Raw genomic sequence first — 24,505 nt, 5'->3', positions numbered from 1 at the left:
CCGCTTCTCCTTCCCATCCGCAACCAGGAACCGGCTACCACCCCCTCCCTATCTCCTGCCCGTCCTCACTTACTGTTTCCTTCTTCCCTCCCAAAGTGTTGGGATTACAGGCGTGAGCCACCGCGCCCGGCCAGGAAACTTCTTCTCTGCCCTCGGTTTCTGTGAGGCTCCCAGTCCAGGTTTTCCTCCTGCCTCCCTCAATTTCTCTAATCTCTTTCATAGGCTCCTGCACTGTCCCCTCCTTTTATGCCACCATCCCCCAGGGACCTTCCCTGGCCTTTTCTCTCCTCATTTCACAGCCTTTCCCAGGCCTTCCCCTGCTCAGCCAGTAATGTGTCTCCCAAACTCCTCACTCTCCGTATTTCAGGCAGAACAGTTGCCCAACAGAGGTTCTCCATGTAGCCCCCATCAGAATCACGTGGAGGATGAGTTCAGACCCAGGGGACTGGGCCCAATCCCCAGGCCTGCAGTAGGTCTGGAGTGGCTAGAAGTGTAAGAATTTTTTTTTTTTTTTTTTTTTGGAGACAGGCTCTCGTTATGTTACCCAGGCTGGTCTCGAACCCCTAGTTCAGGCGATCAGCCCGCCTCAGCCACCCAAAGTGCTGGGATTACAAGGGCAAGGGTGAGCCACGGAGTCCAGCCAAGATAATTTTTTTTTTTTACTTTTTTTCTTACGTTCAAAAAAATTCTTTACTTATTAGGCTAATTATGCAATTAAAAAAAAAAAAAAAAATTGCAAAAACCGCAATTACTTTTGCACCGACCTAATAGCTCGCCCACTGTAAGTGAAGCAGGTAAAGTCAGCCTTTTTCTTCTGGGACCAGACTCTGCTCTGCCCCCTGGTGGTGGCCTCAGGCGCAGCGCTAAAACGCATGAACCATTTAAGGTATTTCCTGAAACTGGAGCGTGATTGGTGAGACTTTATTTGCATACCCACAATGCATTGCGCACCAAATAATGTTCGTCTTTAAAATTATTTCCCCTTTTTCTTTCAACCTATCTTTCTCGAAACCGAGATTACTGTTCCAGAATTGTCTGAAGAAAAAAGCTGAAGTCAATAGCTCTTTTGGACGGAAAGAAAGTTACCGTTAGCCTACTGGGAGAAGTCGTTACCTAAGAACTGAGTGCCGATGGCTTGGGTTATACTCTGGTTTCTCTTCAAATCGCATAAATCTTTCGCCTTTTACTAAAGATTTCCGTGGAGAGGAACAAGTGTGAGTCTGAACCCAATTTTTTGAGGCCTTGCTGTTTCAGCACGGCTTGTTTTAGTGTTTTAAAAACAGATTTAATATTGATAAGTTGTGTGTGTAGTTACATTAGGTGTAATATGAAATAATAGCGCACTTTCACTTTAAGGTTTTTCACTTATGTGTTATCAATTTTGCTGCTTTTCTGGGGAGTTATTATGCTGATGTGTTGGTGTGACTTACTGCTTTTGACCGGAAAGTAGGTTTGTTGGTTGATTACACCATGGGTCTTTAACCCCAGCCACTGACCGAGGGAGGGTTACCGACTGAGATCCGCCTGCTGTCAGGGAGGCAAAGCATCAGCTTTTCCTAGGAGCGTCAACCCTATTGTGAACTGTGTATGCCAGGGATCCAGGTGCGTGCTCCTTTTAAGAATCTAATGGCTGATGACTTGAGGGGGACAGTTTCAACCTGGAACTGTCCAAACCCCGTACCCACGTTCCCCCGCCCTTGGAAAAACTGTCTTCCATGAACCGGGTCCCTTGTGCTAGAAAGGTTGGGGACCGCTGGACTATCCGATCAAATGAAGCAGGGACTCGGGGCGAGCTCCCCCGCTGCTCCCGCCGGCTTCTCCGTGTAGAATCGAAGAAGGCAGTCCCGAGGGCTCTTCTGCCCCGTATCCCCGCCTGAGGAGCGTGCCAGGCGCGCAGCTAGTCCTCCCCCAACCCAACCGGTTTGATGAAACCCAAGAGAAAGTGAATTTTCCAGCCACTCCCATTGGCTAGAATTCGTCTCAGCCGCAAGGGAGGCTGGGAAATGCAGTCACGCCTTCAGGTAGCCGTGAGCCCTGCTAGGGAGATTCTAGGGAGAGGTTGAGTACTGGGGAGGAAAAACTAGCAGGGTCTGTTCCAGTAAAGGAGGGAGGAAATCCATCGCAAAAAATCCTGACCCCCAGGCCGGGCGCGGTGGCTCACTCCTGTAATCCCAGCACTTTGGGAGGCCGAGGCGGGCAGATCACCTGAGGTCAGGAGTTTGACTGGCCTGGCCAACATGGAGAAACCCCGTCTCTACTAAAAATACAAAAGTTAGCCGAGCAGGAGGACACATGCCTGTAGTCACAGCCACGCGGGAGGCTGAGGCAGGAGAATCGCTTGAACCTGGAAGGCGGAGGTTGCAGTGAACCAAGATCGCGCCACTGCACTCGAGCCTGAGCGACAGAGCGAGACTCTGTCTCAAAAAAAAAAATATTCTGACCCCAGGCTCAGGCCCTGAAGCAGCCGCCCACAGCCCAGCCCTGCCGTGCTATGCCCCCCGTGACTCAAAGCCCCATTCAAGCTACGTAGGAGGGTAATTATCCTTTTCCCTCAAAGCCAGCTGCTCCTCCAGAAGCCAGCTCTGGTCCTTCAGAATTAAATACTGGAGAACAATGCTCTCTCTGAGTTTTGAGTGTGTTTCTTGTTTCAGAATAAACAGGAACCATCCTAATGGCTTTCTAAGTGTATCTATTATTAGATCACTCAAATAAGCCTTGCTGAAAGCGCAAGACCGCTAAAAAATTGGTTCAAAACTCAAGAGTCGCTCCTCTCCACGGAAATCTTTAGTAAAAGGCGAAAGATTTATGCGACATGAAGAGAAACCAGAGACACAATCGTGAGCTGCACTCAGTTCTCAGGTAATGCCTACTCCCAACAGGCTAATGGTAAATTTCTTTCTGCCCAAAAGAGCTATTGACTTCTGCCTTTTTCTTCAGACAGTTCTGGAACAGCAATCTCAGTTTCGGGAAAGATAGATTGAAGGAAAAAGGGGATCTAGTAATTTTAAAGACGAAAATTATTTGGTGCACAATGCATTGTGGGTATGCAAATAAAGTCTCAGCAATCAAGCTCCAGTTTTGACAAACTGGTGAAGCCTTAGGGACTCCTCAAAAAAAGGTTTTCTGTTGTTTTTGTTTTGTCTTAAACTTTTTATTTTTAATGTTTGTGGGTACATAGCATGTGTATGTATGGGTTACATGACAAGAGAAAGGTTTTGTTTGTTTGAGATGGAGTCTTGCTCCTGTTACCCAGGCTGGAGTGCTGTGGTGTGATCTCAGCTCACTGCAACCTCTGCCTCCCAGGTTCAAGCGATTCTCCTGCCTCAGCCTCCCAAGTAGCTGGGATTACAGGTGTGTGCCACCATGCCCGGCTAATTTTTGTATTTTTAGTAGAGATGGGGTTTCACCATGTTGGCCAGGCTGGTCTCGAACTCCTGACCTAAGGTGATCCGCCCGCCTCGGCCTCCCAAAGTGCTGGGATTACAGGCGTGAACCACTGCGCCCAGCCCCTGCGAATGCTGTGTAGTTGTCTCTTCCCAAGGTTTTATTCTGAGAGGAGCCCCAGCCTTTCTCACGAGCTCACTTGCCCAGCGTTGCCGTCTCCCGGGACAGCCACAGAGCAGTCACGCTGGCCCCTGGCCTGGGTTTTCAGAGTTCTCCTCCACGTGTGCGTTAGGGTTCTCTAGAGGGACAGGACTAATAGGATCTACGTATATATGAGAGGGACTTTATTAAGGAGAATCGACTCACACGATCACAAGGTCAAGTCCCATAAGCCGCCTGCAAGTTGAGGATCAAGGAAGCCAGCAGTGGCTCAGTCCAGGTCCCAAAACCTCAAAAGTAGGGAAGCTGACAGTACAGCCTTCAATCTGTGGCCGAAGACCTGAGAGCCCCCAGCAAACCACTGATGTAAATCCAAGAGTCCAAAAGCTGAAGAACTTGGAGTCTGATGTTCAAGGGCAGGAAGCCTCCAGCACGGGAGAAAGATGAAGCCCGGAGGACCCAGCAAGTCGGCTTTTTCCACCTTCTTCTGCCTGCTTTTTCTAGCTGTGCTGGCAGCCGACTGGATGGTGCCCCCAACGCTGTGAGTGGGTCTTCCTGTCCCAGTCCACTGACTCAAGTGTTAATCTATTCTGGCCACACCCAGAAACATCCAGATACACCCAGAAACAATATTTTGCATCCTTCGATGCAATCAAGTTGACACTTTTTTTTTTAGATGAAATTTCTCTCTGTCACCCAGGCTGGAGTGCAATGGCACAATCTTGGGTCACTGCAACCTCCGTCTCCTAGGTTCAAGCGATTCTCTTGCCTCAGCCTCCCAAGTAGCTGGGATTACAGGCACCCGCCACCACACTCGGCTAACTTTTTGTATTTTTAGCAGAGATGGGGTTTCACCATGTTGGCCAGGCTAGTCTCGAACTCCCGACCTCAAGTGATCCACCCGTCTCAGCCTCCCAAAGTGCTGGGATTACAGGCGTGGGCCACTGCGCCAGGCCAAGTTGATGCTTACTATTAACCATCACAAGCTGTTAGCAGAGGTAATGATTAACACACCACTGGCCGGGGGTACATCCTGCAAGGGTGCCACCACCCAACTCCATGAGTGACCTCTCTTTGACCTTTAGCAAGTCACTGTTTTTCACCGGGTCTCAATTTGCACTTTTTAAAACGTGGTGATAAAACCGTTCTTTGGTTTTCAGGGAAGCTGTAGATTGGCTAAAATTATGACAGTAATAAGGAGAGAAGAAGGGATACATCCATGGGAGGAATGATGATCTCTAATGTCCCTGTTGCCATGAATTAGGGCTGGAGCCCACCCTTTGTCCCTAGAGGTCAGTGATGTGGGCAAAGAAATCCAATTCTTGGGTGGGTGCAGTGGCTCACACCTGTAATCCAACACTTTGGGAGGCCAAGGCGGGAGGATCGCTTGAGCCCAGGAGTTTGAGGCCAGCCCGGGCAACATGGCGAGGCCCCATCTCTACAGAACATTTTTTAAAAATTAGCCGGGTGTGATGGCATGCACCTGTGGTCCCGGCTACTCAGGAGGCTGAGGTGGGAGGATCACTTGAGCCCAAGAGCTCGAGGCTGCAGTGAGCCATGATTGTACCACTGCACTCCAGCCTGGGAGACAGAGGGAGACCCTGTTTCAAAATAAAGGCTCCCTGGCTTCCCTACACCCACCCACCTCTGTGCGTTCATTCACTCAGGCTCTCCACTGCTTAGCTTGGCTGACTCCCATCATCTTTCGGTTTCCAGACTGGAGGTTTCACCTTCCTCCAGGAAGACCTCCCTGACTTTCAAGGGGAGGTTAGATGTCCCTGCCCCATAGTCCCGCAGCCCTGACTGCAGTATCATCATCCACTTTCTCGTCTGTAGGGTCCAGCCCTACGGGGCTTGGTGGGTGTTCTCCCCATGTGCGGAGACAAAGATTGTAAGAAATAAAGACACAAGACAAAGAGATAAATAGAAAACAGCTGGGCCCGGGGGACCACTACCACCAAGACACGAAGACCCGTAGTGGCCCCAAATGGCTGGGCGCACTGATACTTATTGTATACAAGACAAGGGGGCAGGCAGGGTAAGGAAGGTGGGTTGTCCAAGTGATTGAGAAGGTCAAGCAAGTCACGTGATCATAGGACAGGGGTCCCTTTCCTTTTAGGTAGCCGAAGCAGAAAGGGAAGGCAGCATACGTCAGCGTTTTCTTCTATGCACTCATCAGAAAGATCAAAGACTCTAAGATTTTCACTATTTCTTCTACCGCTATCTTCTAAGAACTTCAAAGAGGAACCAGGAGTACGGGAGGAGCGTGAAAGTGGACAAGGAGCATGAGCATTGAAGCACAGCACCACAGGGAGGGGTGTAGGCCTCCGGATGGCTGCGGGCAGGCCTGGATGATATCCAACCTCCCACAAGAAGCTGGTGGAGCAGAGTGTTCCCTGACTCCTCCAAGGAAACGGAGACTCCCTTTCACGGTCTGCTAAGCAACGGGTGCCTTCCCAGGCCCTGGCGTTACCACTTGACCAATGAGCCCTCAAGCGGCCCTTATGCAGGCGTGACAGAGGGCTCACCTCTTGCCTTCTTGGTCACTTCTCACAATGTCCCTTCAGCACCTGTCCCTATACCTGCCGGTTATTCCTTGGTTATACAACAAAGAGTAGTATTAAAATTTAATGATTAATAATGTTTATACTAATGATTTATAATGTCCATGATCTTCTCTATATGTAATTTGTATTATAACTATTCTCATTCTAACTATTTTGTTTATCATACTGAAACAGTTTGTGCCTTCAGTCTCTTGCCTCGGCACCTGGGTAATCCTCCGTTCACACTCGTCTGTCTCTCCTGCAGGCTGCATTTGCTGAGGTGTGTCTGTGTTGTTCCCCTTTGAGTTCCAGTCAAAAAAGATTCCTGGAGAGGATTCGCTCTCACGCCAGGGCTAAGCTCCTCACCACCAGGTTCATGAGCCTGGAAGTAAGTGCCGTCCACCAATGTCCTGCCTACTGTTCAGAGGCTCCTCAAGCCTTCCCTGCCCAGAGAGATTCCGGGATGAAAAGGAAAAACGTCCCTGCCTGGCAGAAATTGATGCTGCTTCTGGAAACGTAGGTCAGGTGGCTGTTTCTAAAATGCGTCTGCCATCACTTGAGCTAGTAGTGGCAGCATCTAGTTTTGGAGCTGGACAGACTTGGGAACGCATCCCTGACTCCACAAATTATGTGACTTTGGCTTAACGTCTTATCGTCTGGGAGCCTCACTTTCCTCATTTGTAAAACAGGACTGACACCCACCTTGCAGGAATACTGGAGGTCTGTACTGCGCTGCCAACATCTGTTCGCCCTCATCCATGACAAGAGTACCCACAATTTCCTCTGGGAAGCTGCTCCTCTCCAATCAGTGTCTGTTCAGTGGTTGGAGGTTGACCCTACCCCAGCTCTGAGATGGCCTGGCCAGCCTATCCTAATTAGCATATCCCTTTCACCCTGGCCACAGTGATTGACTTAGGGCTGGGCTGTGCAGAGGTGAGCCTCAGCTTTTTGGGTAGGAACACCAGGACTTGGATTCCACTGGGTTTAATGCTAGGAGGGCATCAAGCTTGTGATAACTGTGGCCATTTTTGTTACCGTGAGGGTAGCCAGTCTGAGGATGGAAGCCAATCTATAGGAAACAGAGCTAAGAGATACTAATACATCCCTAAGTCACTTGAGTCCTGGATCAAACCGTTCCTGAAGCTCCTACTAAGCTACACTGTTATGTGAACCAATACTCTTCCTTTTGTTTAACCAGTTTTTGGTTTTGTGGGGTTTTTTGTTTGTTTTTGTTTTGTTTTGATATAGGATCTTACTCTGTCACATAGGCTGGAGTACAGTGGTATGATCTTGGCTCACTGCAACCTCCACCTCCTGGGCTCAAGCGATCCTCCCACCTTAGGCTCCCAAGTAACTGGAATCACAGGTGCACGCCACTACCATGCTCAGCTAACTTTTAAATTTTTCTGTAGAGACAAGGTCTCACTATATCACTCAGGCTGGTTTCGAAGTCTTGGGCTCAAGAGATCCTCCTGTCTCAGCCTCCCAAAGTGCTGGGATTATAGGTGTGAGCCACTGTGCTCGGTCAGAAGCTGGTTACTCCTGCACCAGAAATACCCTAAGATTTATATGGCCAGGTACGGTGGCTCACGCCTATAATCCCAGCAGTTTGGGAGGCTGAGGTGGGCAGATCGCTTGAGCTCAGGATTTTGAGACCAGCCTGGGCAACATGGTGAAACCCCGTCTCTACAAGATACACAAAAAAAATTAGCCAGGCGTTGGTGGCTTGTGCCTATAGTCCCAGCTACTCAGGAGGCTGAGGTGGGAGGGTTGCTTGAGCCCATAAGGCTGAGGCTGCAGTGAGCTGTGATTGCACCACTGCACTCCAGCCTGGGCGACAGAGCGAGACCTTGTTTAAAAAAAAAAAAAAAAAGCAGCATCCACGGTCCTATGACTCTCTGTATTCTTGGTTTGTTATCATCAGAGAAGAGTTCCATTTCTCTGCTGGAAGGATATGCCCGTATTGGTCTGTTCCGGCTGCTCTAACAATATACCATAGACCGGGCAGGTTCAAAACAGCAGAAATTGATTTCTCCCAGTTCCAGAGGCTGAAGTTCCAAATCACTGTGCCAGCATGGTTGGGTTCTAGTGGGGCCCCTCTTTCCGGTTGCAGACTGCTGTCTTCTCATTGCATTCTCATATGGCGGAAAGAGGGTGATGCAGCTCTGTGGGGCCCCCTTAGAAGGGCCCTAATCCCATTCATGAGGACTCTACCCTCATGACCTAAGAACCCCCCAAAAGCCCCACCTCCTAATCCTATCACATTGGAAGTTAGGACATCAACGCAGGGGCCTGGTATGGTGGCTCACACATGTCATCCCAGCACTCTGGGAGGCTGAGGCAGGTGGATCACTTGAGCTCAGGAGCTTGAAACCAGCCTGGGCAACATGGCAAAGCCCCATCTCTACAAAAAATACAAAAACTGGCCAGGTGTGGTAGCGCACACCTGTAGTCCCAGCTACTTGGGGAGCCGAGATAGGATTGCCTGGCCCAGGAGGTTGAGGCTGCAGCGAGCCATGTTCACGTCACCACACTCCAGCCTGGGTGCACTCACAGTTCTCAAAAAAAAAAAAAAGATTTCAACATAGAAATTTGAGGAGGGGACACAATTCAGCCCATGTCAGTGGCCATGGAGAATCCCACTTCCTCCTGGAAAAATCGTCCAGAGCAGCCACAGGCCTCTTGGTTAGTGCCTTAGCCTGGGTCTCCTACCCGGGGCTTGATCTTGTGGGGACCTTCTGTTTCAGTCTATGTCATGTTGCTATAACAGAATAGCTGGGGCTGGGTAATTTATAAAGAAAAGAGTTTTTTTGTTTTTTTTTTTTTGAGGCGGAGTGTCGCTCTGTCGCCAGGCTGGAGTGCAGTGGCATGATCTTGGCTAACTGCAACCTTTGACTCCCTGGTTCAAGCAATTCTTCTGCCTCAGTCTCCCGTGTAGCTGGGATTACAGGCATGTGCCACCATACTCAGCTAATTTTTGTTTTCTGTTTTGTTTTGTTTTTTGAGACAGAGTCTTGCTCTGTCGCCCAGGCTGGAGTGCAGTGGCACAGTCTTGGCTCACTGCAAGCTCCGCCTCCCGGGTTCATGCCATTCTCCTGCCTCAGCCTCCTGAGTAGCTGGGACTACAGGCACCTGCCACCATGCCCAGCTAATTTTTTTGTATTTTTAGTAGAAATGCGGTTTCACTGTGTTAGCCAAGATGCTCTCGATCTCCTAACCTCGTGATCCGCCTGCCTCGGCCTCCCAAAGTACTGGGATTACAGGCGTGAGCTACCGCACCCAGCCAATTTTTGTATTTTTAGTGGAGACAGGGTTTCACCATGTTGGCCAGGATAGTCTTGATCTCCTGACCTTGTGATCCACCCGCCTCGGCCTCCCAAAGTGCTGGGATTACAGGCGTGAGCCACCGCGCCCAGTCAAGAAAAAAGGTTTATTTACCTCACGGCTCTGCATGCTGAGAAGTTCGAGGGCATGATGCCACCATCTGCCTGGCCTCGTAGCATGGTGGAGAAGGTTGAAGGGGAAGCAGACACGTGTAAAGAAGCAAAACCCGAGGGGCTTCCTGGTTTTATAACAACCTGCTCTCTTGGGAGCAGGTTATATATCCGTTCCCACAAGAACTCATTCACTCCTGAGAGAAGGCATCAAGCCATCCATGAGGGATCCACTCTTGTGACCCAAACACCTCCCACAAAGCCCCACCTCCCAACACTGCCACACTGAGGGCCAAATGTCAACAAACCATATCCAAACCGTAGCACCTTCTGAGGAGCCGAATAAAATGTGCCTCCGAATTGTCCACGCCAGGGACAGAAGAGGAGAGCTTGTGTCTACTGGCTCCATGTCCCACGGGTGAAGGGTAGCCCCAAACGGTGTTATCATTCACATGCTTCAAGGCTACATATGCCTGAGTGCCTCACAGCTTCCTAAAGATGACAGAGGCTGATGTTGGGTGCTGCCAGGACACTCATACCCATGCAGAGCTGGCTGTCGCCACAATGGCAGGAGTCAAGGTGGCTGGGAGAGGCTGGGCACGGTGGCTCAAGTCTGTAATCCCAGCACTTTGGGAGGCAGAGGTGGGTGGATCACCTGAGGTCAGGAGTTCGAGACCAGCCTGGCCAACATGGTAAAACCCCGTCTCTTCCAAAAATACAAAAATTAGCCAGGTGTGGTGGCTCACACCTGTAATCCCAGCTGCTCAGGAGGCTGAGTGAAGCAGGAGAATCACTTGAACCTGGGAGGAGGAGGTTGCAGTGAGCTGAGATTGCCATATGGCACTCCAGCCTGGACAACAGAATGAGACCCCGTCTCAAAAAAAAATAAATAAAAAAGAGTGGCTGAGAGAATGTGGGATGGGACAGAGGTATCACGAGGTCAGGAGTTCAAGACCATCCTGGCCAACATGGTGAAACCTCCGTCTCTATTAAAAATACAGAAAATTAGCCAGGCGTGGTGGCGGGCACCTGTAGTCCCAGCTACTCAGGAGGTTGAGGCAGGAGAGTGGCGTGAACCTGGGAGGTGGAGCTTGCAGTGAGCAGAGATCGTGCCACTGCACTCCAGCCTGGGCAACAGCAAGACCCTGTCTCAAAAAAGAAAAGAAAAAGGCTCTCTGTGCAGCCACAGCCTCCACTGGATGATGCAGATGGGACCCACCAGGGTTAATGCTTGGCCCGCTCCATCGTGGACCACCAGCATCTCCTCTCTACCACGGTGGCCAGCTGGAAGCCCTGTGGACACTGAGCCATGCCACAGAAGCCATCAGACGCACGCCATGGGGAGAAATGGCAGTGTGGGGACTCCAAGCAAGCCTGCACCGGCATCGAGGCAGAGTTTGCACTCCAGTCACTCCATGGTCGCGTGGCCTTGGACAAATGATTCACTGTGTGAGGTCCAAGTTCCACATCTCTCAAACTGGGATCTTAACCCCCAGCAACCTCTTCGTCCCAAAAGGCCGTGTTGATGTGAAATATCTAACACGTATGGTGAGCACTTAATGAGAGCTGTACTTTACAAACCTCAGTTTATTGACATTCTAATCATTCGATAGGTATTTCTGAGGCACCACATACAAAGGTTTGTTTTTTTGAGATGGAGTTTCGCTCTTGTTGCCCAGGCTGGAGTGCAATGGCGCGATCTCGGCTCACCGCAACCTCCGCCTCCCAGGTTCAAGCGATTCTCCTGCCTCACCCTCCCGAGTAGCTGGGATTACAGGCATCCACCACCACGCCTGGCTAATTTTGTATTTTTAGTGGAGATGGGGTTTCTCCATGTTGGTCAGGCTGGTCTCGAACTCCCGACCTCAGGTGATCTGCCCACCTCAGCCTCCCAAAGTGGTGGGATTACAGGCGTGAGCCACTGCGCCCGGCCTTGTTTTACATTTATGGGAGCCTGCAACATGCCCAGTTCCAAGTTCAAGAAGGAATGGGAGCTGCAGTTCTTGTGGTCTAACAGCTTTCCGTTTAATGTCACACTGTAAATGACACCAACTGCACCCCAGGAGGTTCCCACTCTGTAATGGTGAACCAGCCCATGGCCCACGGCTGGAAGATCACATGTCAGAGCTCTGCACCAGCCAGGGGAGAAGGTGCCGCATGGACAGAAGTAAGTGGGTTACCAGTGCCACTAAGAGCAGAACTTGAGTTCACTCTCATAACCGTCAGCTGTGGGCCAGACATTTGGCTGCTTTGCAGGCAGACCAGGCTTCCCGGTGAGTCACGCTGCTTAAAATGCTGTCTGGGAACGCAGAGAAAGTCTAAATGCCAAGACGCTGAGGACAGCCCCGCAGGTGGACTGCCATGCCTGGCTTGGCCCCTTTTTGGTCCCCGGAGTGGACAGTTCCCTTCTCCTCCCCACAGAGGGGAGGCATCCGAAGGTGGCTTCAGCAGACAACCTGGAGAAGGACCACTCAGAGTTTGTCTTGCTGACATCCTATAGCCAGCAAAACCCAGGGCAGGAGAACCCTGGCTCTTTAGGGCAGGTGGGGGAGAGTGCACCTTAGCAGGGAAGGAGCTGGGGTAATGCCAGAAGCAACCCACTCGGCAGGGCCACTCAGCAACCCCCTGGCAAGCAGAAAGGTGGCCACCAACACATCTTCTGGGCAGACTCCTTTGAAGAGAGGTAGAACATACCGGAAAGAAATAGCATTGTGACAGCGGGGCCGGGTGGGTGTCCTGTTTCTGACAGATCTAGTGCTGAGGGCAGACGTGGTGCATGTCTCTAGGTTTTAACCACACACAAACCGGTCATGAAAGTTTGAAAGACATTTATTTAAAAACGGAACAAAAAAGCTTTGGTATTTCAAAACCTGACAATCATCAATCACTAGAAAGTTAAACACCTCCCCTGAAGCCCCGAAGTACAAAACCACAGATGTCCATAGGCTCCTAAGAAAGGGCGTGCAAACCCAAGGATAACAGCGCAATCCGCACCCTCCTACAGGCAGCAGCACAGCCACCCTGGGGGGCCCCGGCCCAGCCTCGGGACCGTGGGGCCTCCGAACGCTGAGACGGACATCACCGCCAACACTCACCATCTACAGGGGATGCAAAAGCCATCTAGCAAAATCGCAACCAAAATAAATTAAAACTTCATTAAGAAAGAACACGTTAAATTAGGAAAAGGACACAACTTTTCCTAGACAAGAGTCTTTTCAAAAGATGGTCTATTTCCTGGGACAGAAGAAAGGGGGAAAACGGAAGGAGTGAGTTCCATTTCAAGTATTTGCCATACAGGTTCGTTTTATTGAGTGGAAAGCTTACAAAAGGTCCACTGGCCCCTTCCCCCCCCCACGTGACACTCGTTCCTTCCAATGCAAACTCTGGTGTAGCCACACTCACTTCTGCGTCACTGGTTTCCCCCAACAAGGCACAAAGGGCGGGTGCTTCCAAAGGATCCCTTGCTCCTGGCAGCGGGACTTTCAGTGCTGGGTGTCTTGTGCAAATGGTGGCTGAAAGCAGGACTGTTAGTTCACTCAGACACTGGGATCTTCCTGTTCAATTCACAAAACAAGTGTGATTACTGTTCACTGCCAACCCCAGTGGCCAGCTACAGAAATAGGCTACGGAGACAACCCTAGTGGCACCACACCCTGGCTCTGACCCAGCCTTGCAGAATTACCACGGACTCAGTGGCCTGGGCCCTTCTGGAGCTGAGTGTTCACTGGCTCCGCTCTGGCACGGCCCAGCTTGAGCCTGAGTCAAGGAGAGATCGGTCAGTACCCCATGAAGGTAGTTTGGCTCATTTCCCCAGCTGTGGGGGGAACCGAAGGTGCACTCAAGAGCAAGGGCAGAGAAGCCACCAAGCAGCAGGGAAAAGCAGCCGCCTGCCCAACAGACGGCAAAACCCACACGATGCACATTTGGCACCTGTCCTAGTGCAGCTAGTTCAGAGGCGGCTCACAAGGAAGGCCTCTGTGTGGTCCTTTTTGATCTGACTTTTGATCTTTCTTCGAACTTGAGGAACTCAGCCCTGTCTCCCACTCTTCTGCTCTTTCAGGTCAAGTTCTGCTTCCTTTTCCAAGTCCTGGTCTTGGGCCAGAAACTAGAAGCCGCAGGCATCCCTGTGGATGTGATGGGACACTTCCCATTTCTCCAGGGTGGGATCTGGGCTGACTACTTGGGAGCACAGACGCAGAGCCTAATATACCTCTCTACTGTCACTACATTTAAAAAGAGAAGATAAATGAGAAAAGAAAAGAAGGGAGGGGAGGGGAGGAAGAGTAGAGGGGAGGAGACAGGGGGATGAGGGAGGAGAGAAGAGAAAGGGAAACAACAGCTCAGCTCTTTGGGAAACATTTTCTTCTACAACTGCTAACAAAGGCCTCCCCCTGGAATCCCTGCTGGTCTTTCTCCTGAGGAAGCACAGAAGGCCGGGTGGCAGGACACAGTAGGCAGCCTCACCCCACGACAGCAATGCTGATGCTAAGATGCTGCCCCGATGACAGTCTTGCAGCAATGATGGCCAAAATCACCGCTTCCAGGGGCAAACATGTCTCAGGAAACTGGAGGGCAATGCTTCTGTCCTGCGTCCTATGCTAACGAGATGGCCACTCTGGTCAGAGGCCTGGAGCAAGGGGCTGACCTCTGCATGCCATGAACAGGCACATGGGGGGAAGCTGGGGATCCCGCCAGCAGTTCAGACAGAGGCTTCAAGTCAACCTAGGGGCTTGTTGCAGTTATTTTTATTTTATTTGTATTATTATTTTTTATTATTATTATTTTTATTTTTTTGAGACAGAGTCTCACTCTGTCGCCCAGCCTGGAGTGTACTGGCATGATCTCGGGTCACTGCAACCTCCGCCTCCCGGGTTCAAGCAATTCTCCTGCCTCAGCCTCCCAAGTAGCTGGAATTACAGACATGCACCACCATGCCCAGCTAATTTTTGTATTTTTAGTACAGATGGGGTTTCGCTATGTTGGCCAGGCTGGTCTTGAACTCCTGACCTCAGGTGATCCACCCGCCTCAGCCTCCCAAAGTACTGGGATTATAGGCATGAGCCACTGCACCCAGCCTCATTATTATTATTTTTAGACAGGGTCTCACTTCTGTCACCTGGGATGGAGTGCAATGGTGTAATCACAGCTCACTGCAGCCTCAAACTCCTGGGCTCAAGTGATCCTCCCACCTCAGCCTCCTAAGTAGCTGGGACTACAAGCGTGCACCACCACACCTGGCTGATTTTTAAATTTTTTGTAGAGACAAGTCCTCGTTATCCTACCCAGGCTGGTCTCAAACTACTGGGCTCAAAGGATCCTCCCACCTCAGCCTCCCAAAGTGTTGAGATTATAGGCATGAGCCACCAGGCCCTGCCTTTTTTTTTTTTTTTTTTTTTTACTTTTATTTGCTTTTTTGTTTTGTTTTTTGCTTTTTTGAGACAGGGTCTTGCTCTGTTGCCCAACCTAGAGTGCAATGACACAATCATAGTTCACTGCAGCCTCAAACTCCTGGGCTCAAGGGATTCTCCCATCTCAGCCTCCCAAGTAGCTGGGACTACAGGCACAAGCCACCACACCCAGCTTGCAGTTATTTTTAAATGCTGAGATTTATGTTGGGGGAGGAGGGGAGGGCTGCCCTGGGAAGCCAGAAGACCATCAATTCACACCTGGATTTCCACAGCTTTCCCTTCCTCGTCGTCTCCTCTCAAAACACTTGTGCGCTCTCTCTGGTGTTAAGGGCTGAGGGCATCAGGACACCCATTCCTGCCCAGGCCTCACCCCCCCTCGCCAGGCTAGCCCCTTCCGAGACACAGGGCTGAGAGCAAGGCCGAGGCCTCGGGTTTCGACCAGATGGCGGCTTCCTACCTTACTCCTGAAGAGGGGCTTGGCTCCAGGCCCACAGTACTCGTTGTAGATGAGCTTGAAGAGGAAGAGGTGGAAGAGGGTGATGAGGGAGGCCACACTGAACCAGAAGAGGAAGGGCAGCCCGGGGTCCTGCTGGGCCATGTGCTCATCATGGGCCAGGATGGCCTTGAGGTGCAGCGTGTGCCGCAGGTCCTGCAGGTGTGTGAGGTCGGTGGAGATGTAGAGCAGTGGCGTGATGGGCTGTGTCACCATGACTGAGAAGGTGTGGCCCATGGGCGCTGAGGTCAGCTCCACTGGCTCATCCAGGCAGCCCGCCTCGCAGGCGTAGATCTTGACAGGCTGGCCACGGGACTCCACCGACACGTGTAGGTAGGGCTTGCCCTCGGCATCCGCCAGCACGGCCAGGTTGATATGGTCGTTCTTGTAGCGGATGCCATGCAATGCATAGCTGTTGTGCAGCACGTCGGGGTCGGCCTGGAACTGGAGGTGGTTCTCCGTGAACTGCAGCCCCCCGAAGCTGAGCACCATGCCCTGCAGGATGCCTGGGGCACCCACCTTCACCAGCCCCTTGCAGCCACGCTTCTGGAGGGTCAGCCTCCACAGGTCAGAGAGCTGCAGGATCTGCTGGACGGAGGACAGCCGCCCTGGCCACAGGTTCTCGGCGTGCATGGTGGCGTGGCCGCTGAAGCAGTGATCTTCATAGTTGAGCGTCGACTCCATCTGGTCTCGCTCCCTGTGGCTCAGGGAGGGGCTGAGCAGCGGGGCTGGCGAGCAGGAGAGCATGTAATAGAGTGTCAGGTTCACGGTCAGGCCAGACGGCGTGTGGGTGTCAGTGATCTTCTTCATTTCCACTCCTGCAACACCATGAAAGCTGCATGTTAAGGGGGAAGGACAGCTGGGAGGCAGAGCATACGAAATAAAGACCAAGGGCAGCAGAAGAGTGAGGTGTTGTGCCTTAATGATAAAGACAGTGGTGCCCGTCTCCCTAAAGTATAGAAGAGAGCCAGCCTGTCTTGTTTACACAACCAACTCAATTGAGCCTGTGGGCCTGAAATCTAGAATCTTGTTAAAAAGCAGCGGGGCCTGGTGCCAGAGCCCAGAGGAACGCAGACTTAACCAGGACTTGGCGCCAACCCTATGGTCAGATCTCCTGTGCCAGATCAGTCACCAGTGCTGAGGCCAGTCTCAGGCCACTTCTCCTCTCTGTCCTTTCTCTCTCCAGTCCTGTAGCTTTATGTATGTATTTATTCATTTATTGAGACAGAGTCTTACTCTGTCGCCCAGGCTTCAGCGCAGTGGAACCATCTCAGCTTACTACAGCCTCCACCTCCCAGGTTCAAGTGATTCTCCTGTCTCAGCCTCTGAGTAGCTGGGACTACAGTTGCAGGCCACCACCCATGCCTAAAACAGCCCTGGCAGAAGCATTCAATAGACACTTGCTGAATAAATACGTTGGGCCCCTTTGCTACTGATGGATTCAACAGCCCTAAGATTTAAAAACATACACACAACAACTTTGTTTCTGTGAAGATGACTATCCTCTCGCGGGGCACAGTGGCTTATGCCTGTAATCCCAGCACTTTGGGAGGCCGAGGCGGACGGATCACGAGGTCAGGCTAAGTTTTGTATTTTTAGTAGAGACAAGGTTTCACCACCTTGGCCAGGTTGGTCTTGAACTCCTGACCTCAGGTGACCCACCTGCCTCAGCCTCCCAAAGTGCTGGGATTACAGGCGTCAGCCACCGCGCCCAGCCAGCACGTTCTAGCCTAAAAAGCTGCCTTATTTTAATTTTAATTTTCACTTTTCTAATGTCTGTCTTCCTCCTAACCAGAATTTAAGCAAGCACCATAAGAACAGGAACTCTGGTTCCCATCTGCACCCCCCATGCATAGAACAGCCCTGGCAGAAGCATTCAATAGATACTTCCTGAATGAACTCAACTCTCTGAGCAACCAAACACAAGGGTTCAGACAACTGGAACCCTGGAAACCAAACCCCCTCTCTCATCCAGAACAGGATTTTCTTCTCTTTAACGGTCAATGAGAGGAGAGTTTTCATCAGGCGGGAGCATCTCAACCTGCTAAAAGAAGGGATTCTCCAACCTCCCTGTGAACCAGTTGCAGCCACAACTGCTAGGACGCACCTCAGCCTAGCAGGGGTTATGTCAAGAAGCCCTCCTCTGTCACCAGGCCGACTGCGGTGCTGAGCAAAGAATCAGGGGATCCACCTGCTGGTTTCACCTCTGCAAACTGACTCTAAAACACTTCACTCTGCTCACATCACGCCCCATCTACCAAAACAAATAACAGAAAGAATTGACCTTTACACTCAATTGTCCACTACAGTCTCATAAAAACCTTCTGAGGTAGGCGTTACTGTTATTAAATACAAGCCCAGAGAAATTAGGCGACGAATCCAAAGGTCGCACAGACACTAAGCAGTTGAGCAGATTCAACCCCTGGTGAAACGCCAAGCCCAAGTTTTAACCACCCCACCATCACCTTCAGTGTCACCTCTGCAGACTTTGGAGGGACATATCTAGAGTGGACCAAGCGCTGGCCAGGACTCACCTGGGCTGAAGAGCTGAGCCCAAAGGAGCTGGTGGTCTTGAAGCAGCTCCGCCGCTGGCATCTCCAAGAGCTCCAGCATTTCCTTCCGTGCCAAGTCCTGCAGCGCCTTGAGCTCCTTGGCTGCTTTGCTTTTGAGCACCTGGGGGTTAATGGGGCCAGAGACGTGCACCACCCACAGCACCGTCTCATCCAGCTGCGTCTTGGGAGCCACTTGGAGGCGGTTCACCAGCTTCTTGGCGGCCACCACCACCAGGTGCACCAACCCAGTGGGCGTAGGCGGGGACCGGCCTGAGTAGAGGAGGAACTGATGGTCTCCGACCTTCTCCAGGGTACTGGTGAAAGCCTTGGGGGCTGGGCCGGCAGTGGGCCCCACAGTCTGCAGCGCTGCCACGCGCTCCGTGGGGTTGTTGAGCTGGATGCGCTGCAGGTAGACGTGGGGTCGGCCCCTGTGCGCCAGAAAGTCCTCTTGCAGCAGCACGCAGTCGCGGCCGGACCCCGCGGCAAGGCCAGAGACGGAGGCGGGCCCCGGGCCGGCGGCCACGGGGCCGGGACCTGGGGACCCCAGCTGCAGGCAACGCACGCGGCGCAGCAGCCCCTCCCGCAGCAGCAGCACCGCCTCTCCAGCTTCAGCCAGCGCGCTCAGCGGGCGCAGCTGCACGAAGGGCATAAAGTCCGGCGCCACGGCGGGCTCCCGCTCCCCGGGGGTCACCCACAGCCGATTGGCGGCCACGTCCAGGGCCAGGAAGCCGTTGGCCACCAGGGCCGGCACTCCAGGACCCAGCGGTACCGCCTCGCCGCGCTCCCGCAGGCCGCGCCAGGCGCGGGTGGCCGCCTCCAGGCAGGCAGACGACTCGGCGGCGCCCGGCTCACCGCGGGACCAGGGCAGCAGGTGCAGGCCGCCCGCCGCCCGCCGCGCACCGGACCCCCCAAACCACAGAAGCAGCAGCAGGAGGCCAAGCAGGCAGAGGAGGCGGCGGGCCCAGCTGCTCGACAGCAGTCCCGGCAGCCCCTTGAGCCGCTGCTGCAGCCACATCGGGCCGCCAGGCGCGGGCAAGGGCGCGAGGGCGGCCGCCGGGCCCGCCGCCCAGCCCACCGGCCCGGCCGCCCGCGCCTCACTGCCCGGCCCGGACCGCGGCGCCCACCCCTGCCCCCGCCGCAGCCACCGCAGCAGTCGCCACCCCTGCTTCCTCCTTCTTCTCGGTGGCCTCCAGCGGTCAAACGACGCCGGCCGTCAAGCGTCGCCGTGTCTTTTACGACAGATGGAAAACGGGAGGGCGGAGGGAGGAGAGAGAGGCGGGCCAGAGAGAAGAGGGCGGAGCCACGGCGAGGGCGGGACGGAAGCTGCCGGGGGCGGGACCACCCGTTTGCAGGCCGGAAGAGTGAAGTCCAGTGGAGTTAAGTGCAGGGGTCTGGGGAGGACTGGAAGCATCCAGTTCACTCGTGAAAAAAACATCGAGCCAGCCAAACCGAACACGTGTTGGGCCCCTTTGCTACTGATGGATTCAACAGCCCCAACATTTAAAAACATACACACACAACAACTTTGTTTCTGTAAAAATGACCATCCTCTCGCCGCGCGCGGTGGCTCACGCCTGTAATCCCAGCACTTTGGGAGGCCAAGGCGGGCGGATCACGAGGTCAGGAGTTTGAGACCAGCCTGACCAACATGGTGAAACCCCATCTCTATTAAAAATACGAAAACTAGCCGGGCGTGGTGGCGCATGCCTATAATCCCTGTTCCTCAGGAGGCTGAGGTAGGAGAACTGCTTGAACCTGTGAGGCGGAGGTTGCAGCCTTGCAGTGAGCCGAGATCACGCCACTGCACTCCAGCCTGGGCGACAGAGTGAGACTCCGTCTCAAAAAAAAAAAAAAAAAAAAAGACTATCCTCACTGCAAAAACACTTGAAACAATACGAAAAACTGGAGGAAAAAAAAAAGAGAGAGAAGAAAGAAGAGGAAGAAAGAAGAAGAAAGGAAAAGGGAGGAGGAGGGGAAGGGGAACCACCAGAGGCCAGGAGTGGTGGCCCACGTCTGTAATTCCAGCACTTTAGGAGGCCGAGATGGGCAGATCACTTGAGGTCAGGAGTTCGAAACCAGCCTGACCAACATGGTGAAAACCTGTCTCTACTAAAAATACAAAAATTAGGCTGGGAGCGGTGGCTCACGCCTGTAATCCCAGCATTTTGGGAGGCCGAGGCCGCCAGAGCACGAGCTCAGGAGATTGAGACCATCCTGGCTAACAAGGTGAAACCCTGTCTCTACTAAAAATATAAAAAATTAGCCGGGCGTGGTGGCAGGAGCCTGTAGTCCCAGCTACTCGGGAGGCTGAGGCAGGAGAATGGCGTGAACCCGGGAGGCGGAGCTTGCAGTGAGCCGAGATCGCGCCACTGCACTCCAGCCTGGGCGACAGAGCGAGACTCCATCTCAAAAATAAATAAATAAAAAATAAATAAAAATAAAAAAATAAAAATGCAAAAATTAGCTGGGCATGGTAGCAGGCGCCTGTAATCCCAGCTACTTGAGAGACTGAGGCATGAGAATCGCTTGAACCAGCGAGGCAGAGGTTGCAGTGAGCTGAGATCGCGCCACTGCACTCCAGCCTGGGCAACAGAACAGAGTGAGACTCCGTCTAAAAAAAAAAAAAAAAAACTAACCACCAGAAACTAGACTTCCCAAAAAATATTTTGTTAACAGACCTGTCTAGCTGCATGTACACCACACGTGGACACAAATCCAAATCCAGCCAAGGGCCATCAATGTCTCCAACCACACCAAATCATCTTCTTGATGTCAGCCCTAAGTTTTAACTTATTAAATAACATAAGACACTAATGTCTCATACTTTGAAAATGCCTTTAAATTGTGAATCATCGATGCAAAAGAGAAATTTTGCTTTGTATCTTGGGAAAAAAATTCAATACAAGCACAGAGGCAGACAATGGGTGATTGTTTCCACTTTGGTTTCAGTACATTCCAAAGCCAGACAGTGCTTCCCAGTTGTTGGAAATTAAACGGTCATTTGAGGTGGACTCTGGTGGGCTGTGAGCAGACACAAATGTTTGCTGAGGCCAGTGCCCTTTAGAAGGAACTGTCCAGGTGGTCCTACAGTCTGCTTACCATTTTTATTTTATTAATTTTTTTTACTTATTTTTATTTTTTATTTTTTTGAGACAGTCGCACTTTGTCCCCCAGGCTAAAGTGCAGAGGTGCGATCTCAGCTCACTGCAACCTCTGCCTCCTAGGTTCAAGCAATTGTCATGCCTCAGCCTCCCAAGTAGCTAGGATTACAGCCAACACGCCTGGCTAATTTTTGTGTTTTTAGTAGAGACCGGGTTTCACAATATTGGCCAGCATGGTCTCAAACTGCTGACCTCAGATGATCCAACTGCCTCAGCCTCCCAAAGTGCTGGGATTACAGGCGTAAGCCACTGTGCCTGCCTTATTTATTTATGTATTTATTTATTTAGACGGAGTTTTGCTCTTGTTGCCCAGGCTGGAGTGTAGTGGCGCAATCTTGGCTCACCGCAACCTCCGCCTTCTGGTTTCAAGCAATTCTCCTGCCTCAGCCTCCCGAGTAGCTGGGATTACAGGAACCTGCCACCATGCCTGGCTGATTTTTGTATTTTTAGTAGAGATGGAGTTTCACCATGTTGGCCAGGCTGGTCTCGAACTCCTTACTTGTGATCTACCCACTGTGGCCTCCCAAAGTTCTGGGATTACAGGTGTGAGCCACCACGCCCAGTCCTATTTATTTATTTATTTAGAGAGAAGGTCTCACTCTGTTGCCCAGGCTGGAGTACAGTGGCACAATCACAGCTCACTGCAACCTCCATCTCCCAGGCTTAAGTGATCCTCCCAAGTCAGCCTCCTGAGTAGCTAGAACTATAGGCCCTCACCATTATGCCCAGCTAATTTTTTTTTTTTTTGATATTTTTTGGAGAGGCAGGTTTTTGCCATGCTGCCCAAGCTGGTCTTGAGCTCCTGAACTCAAGCAGTCCTTCCACCTTGGCCTCCCAGAGTGCTGGGATTACAGGTGTGAGCCACCGCACTCAGCCTTCTTTCTTTTCTTTTTTTCTCAATTTTTATTTTAGGTTCAGGGAGTACATGTGCAGGTTTATTACAAGGGGATATTGTGTGATGCGAGGTTTAGGCTTTTTTTTTTTTTTTGAGACGGAGTTTTGCTCTTGTTGCCCAGGCTGGAGTGAAATGGTGCGATCTCGGCTCACCACAACCTCCACCTCCCAGGTTCAAGCGATTCTCCTGCCTCAGCCTCCCAAGTAGCTGGGATTACTGGCATGCGCCACCACGCCTGGCTAATTTTTTGTATTTTTAATAGAGACGGGGTTTCTCCATGTTGGTCAGGCTGGTCTGGAACTCCTGACCTGAGATGATCCACCTGCCTCAGCCTTCCAAAGTGCTGGGATTACAGGCGTGAGCCACCGTGCCCAGCCTTAAGGTACTGCACTCCAGCCTGGGTGACAGAGTGAGACTCTGTCTCAAAAATAAAAAAGAAAGAGGACATTTTATTATGATTTACTTTTACTATTATTATTATTAGGGAGGCTTAAGTGCTAGTGAGAGGTGATCGCCCATCTAGCAGCACAGAATATGGCCATCCTACCGAGGCCCTTGCTCTTCCTTGGGCCAAAAAAGGAAATGAATATAAGAAAAGGATGAAAATGAGAAAAGCCCCTCATGGCACCGGGCAGCTGCCCTCCAGGCCAGCTATCCTTTCTACACCTTCCCTAGAAATCTGAGTCCTGCGCCTTTAACTGTCCACAGCACGTGCAGCACGTACCAGAAGTAACATCTGGACGGCAGCCACCACTGGTTAAAGAGACAGGCCCCCTTTCTCCATGAAGCTTGGGCAGGGTTCAAGTTTCAGCAATTTGGTGAAGGGAACAGGAAACAGATACCAAAGGAGGAGAGGGCAGGCTTTGCCAGAGTGAATCCTTTCTCCCAGAGAGGCCAGCAGCCTCCAAGATTGATTCCCCCTCCTGACTTAAAATGACTTTGGGCCATGGGACTCCCACCGCCCAAGGGGTTTTTTCTTTTCCTTTTTTTTGAGGCAGAGTCTTACTCTGTAACTCAGGCAGAAGTACAGTGGTACAATCATGGCTCACTGCAGCCTCAACCTCTTGGGCTCAAGTGTTCCTCCCACTTCAGCCTCCTGAGAAGCTGGGATTACAGGCACACGCCACCACACCCTCCTAATTTTTTTTGTGGAGATGGGAGGTGGGTGGGGGCGGGGGGACGGGTCTGACTAACTTGCCCAGGCTGGTCTTGAACTCCTGGTCTCAAAGGATCCTCCCACCTCAGCCTCCCAAAGTGTTAGGATTACAGGCGTGAGTCATGGCACCTGGCCTCAAGGTGTTTTTTTTTTTTTTTTTTTTTTTCTATTCATAGTACATCACCATTGAGGTTCTCCTTGGACTACAGCAAATGGAGAGTTAGAGCTGAGTTCCAATGCTGCCTCCCTTACTGTAGTTCTGCATCAGTTGTGCGGCGTCAAGCAAATTGCTTCACTTCTCTGGGTCTGTTTTCTCATTTTGCAAATGGGGCAGTACTGCTTAATTAGCAAGGCTGTTGTGAGCAGGGAATGAGGGAGAGTTTTGAAAACTGAACCAGGGGCCGGGCACATTGGCTCACACGTGTAATCCCAGCACTTTGGGAGGCTGAGGAAGGCAGATGTCTTGAGCTCAGGAGTTTGAGACCAGCCTGGCCGACATTGTGAAACCCTGTCTCTACAAAAAAAAAAAAAAAATTAGCCAGGCAAGGTGCATGCCTGTAGTCCCAGCTACTCAGGAGGCTAAGTTGGGAGAATCACCTGAGCCCAGGAAGTTGAGGCTGCAGTGGGCTGTAATCACACCACTGCACTCCAGCCTGGGCAACAAAGTGAGACCCTGTCTCAAAAAAAAAAGAGAAAATTGAACCAGCCAACACATGCTCATTCTCCTCCCTCTGCTCCTCCTGGCATTTCCTCTTCCTCCAGGGGTCTGGAGTCTGAGTCTGCATCCTCCTGAATCCAAAACACCCGGTGGATTCTGGCACCAAGTCCTGTCTCCAGATGCTGAAACTCCCAGCCCTGGGTCCCAGCTGGGAGGTAGGGGCCCTGGATTCTGCTCACGCCTCTTCCTTTTACTTGCCTTGTGACCTTGAGCTTGCTGCCCCATGCCTATGGATATCACTTGTGCTGTCTGTACAATGAGCACATCTCCATACAATGAGATGATTTCCACACAATGAGATGATTTCCAGGGTTCCCAGTGACTGACTCTATCTTTGTTTTTTTAACAGAGATGGGGGAGGGGTTTTGCTATAGTGTCCAGGCTGGTCTGGAACTCCTGGGCCCAAGCAGTCCTCCTGCCTTGGCCTCCCAAAGTGCTGGGATTACAGGCATGAGTCTCTGTGCCGGCCTGGACCTATATTCTAAAAATAGCATGTATTGATTTTGTTTGAATATACATATATATATTTTCAAGACGGAGTTTTGCTCTTGTTGCCCAAGCTAGAGTGCAATGGTAGGATCTCAGCTCACTGCAACCTC

The 24,505-nt window shown here is 51.7% G+C and overlaps 1 protein-coding gene and 2 non-coding genes across 4 annotated transcripts; 1 reads left to right on the top strand and 2 right to left on the bottom strand.

Annotated features, from left to right (window-relative positions):
- The first annotated feature begins 1,142 nt into the window (after positions 1 to 1,142).
- Positions 1,143 to 1,261, top strand: LOC112130892 (U5 spliceosomal RNA). Its single transcript, XR_002913061.1, has one exon. It is a non-coding gene; the product is annotated as a U5 spliceosomal RNA (small nuclear RNA).
- A 1,451-nt stretch (positions 1,262 to 2,712) lies between these two features.
- On the bottom strand, positions 2,713 to 2,832 carry LOC112130897 (U5 spliceosomal RNA). The gene has a single exon (XR_002913066.2). It is a non-coding gene; the product is annotated as a U5 spliceosomal RNA (small nuclear RNA).
- A 9,502-nt stretch (positions 2,833 to 12,334) lies between these two features.
- KIAA2013 (KIAA2013 ortholog) lies at positions 12,335 to 19,182 on the bottom strand. Of its 2 annotated transcripts, XM_024233080.2 has the most exons (3): positions 17,959 to 19,182; positions 15,389 to 16,242; positions 12,335 to 13,077 (listed from the first exon to the last, which is right to left on the bottom strand). In XM_024233080.2, exons 1-3 carry the CDS (start codon positions 18,989 to 18,991, stop codon positions 13,060 to 13,062), a joined length of 1,905 nt encoding a protein of 634 aa, XP_024088848.1. In that variant the 5' UTR covers positions 18,992 to 19,182; the 3' UTR covers positions 12,335 to 13,059. The 2 variants fall into 2 exon arrangements, with proteins under 2 accessions (XP_024088848.1, XP_024088861.1); XM_024233093.3 differs by lacking the exon at positions 12,335 to 13,077 and having other exon boundaries at positions 14,899 to 16,242; positions 17,959 to 19,160.
- Positions 19,183 to 24,505: the final 5,323 nt, after the last annotated feature.

The sequence above is a fragment of the Pongo abelii genome, chromosome 1, assembly GCF_028885655.2.
Source record: "Pongo abelii isolate AG06213 chromosome 1, NHGRI_mPonAbe1-v2.0_pri, whole genome shotgun sequence".
Lineage (NCBI taxonomy): Eukaryota > Metazoa > Chordata > Mammalia > Primates > Hominidae > Pongo > Pongo abelii.
The sequence above is the reverse complement of the archived record's forward strand: the minus strand, read 5'-3'. Positions and strand labels throughout refer to the sequence as shown.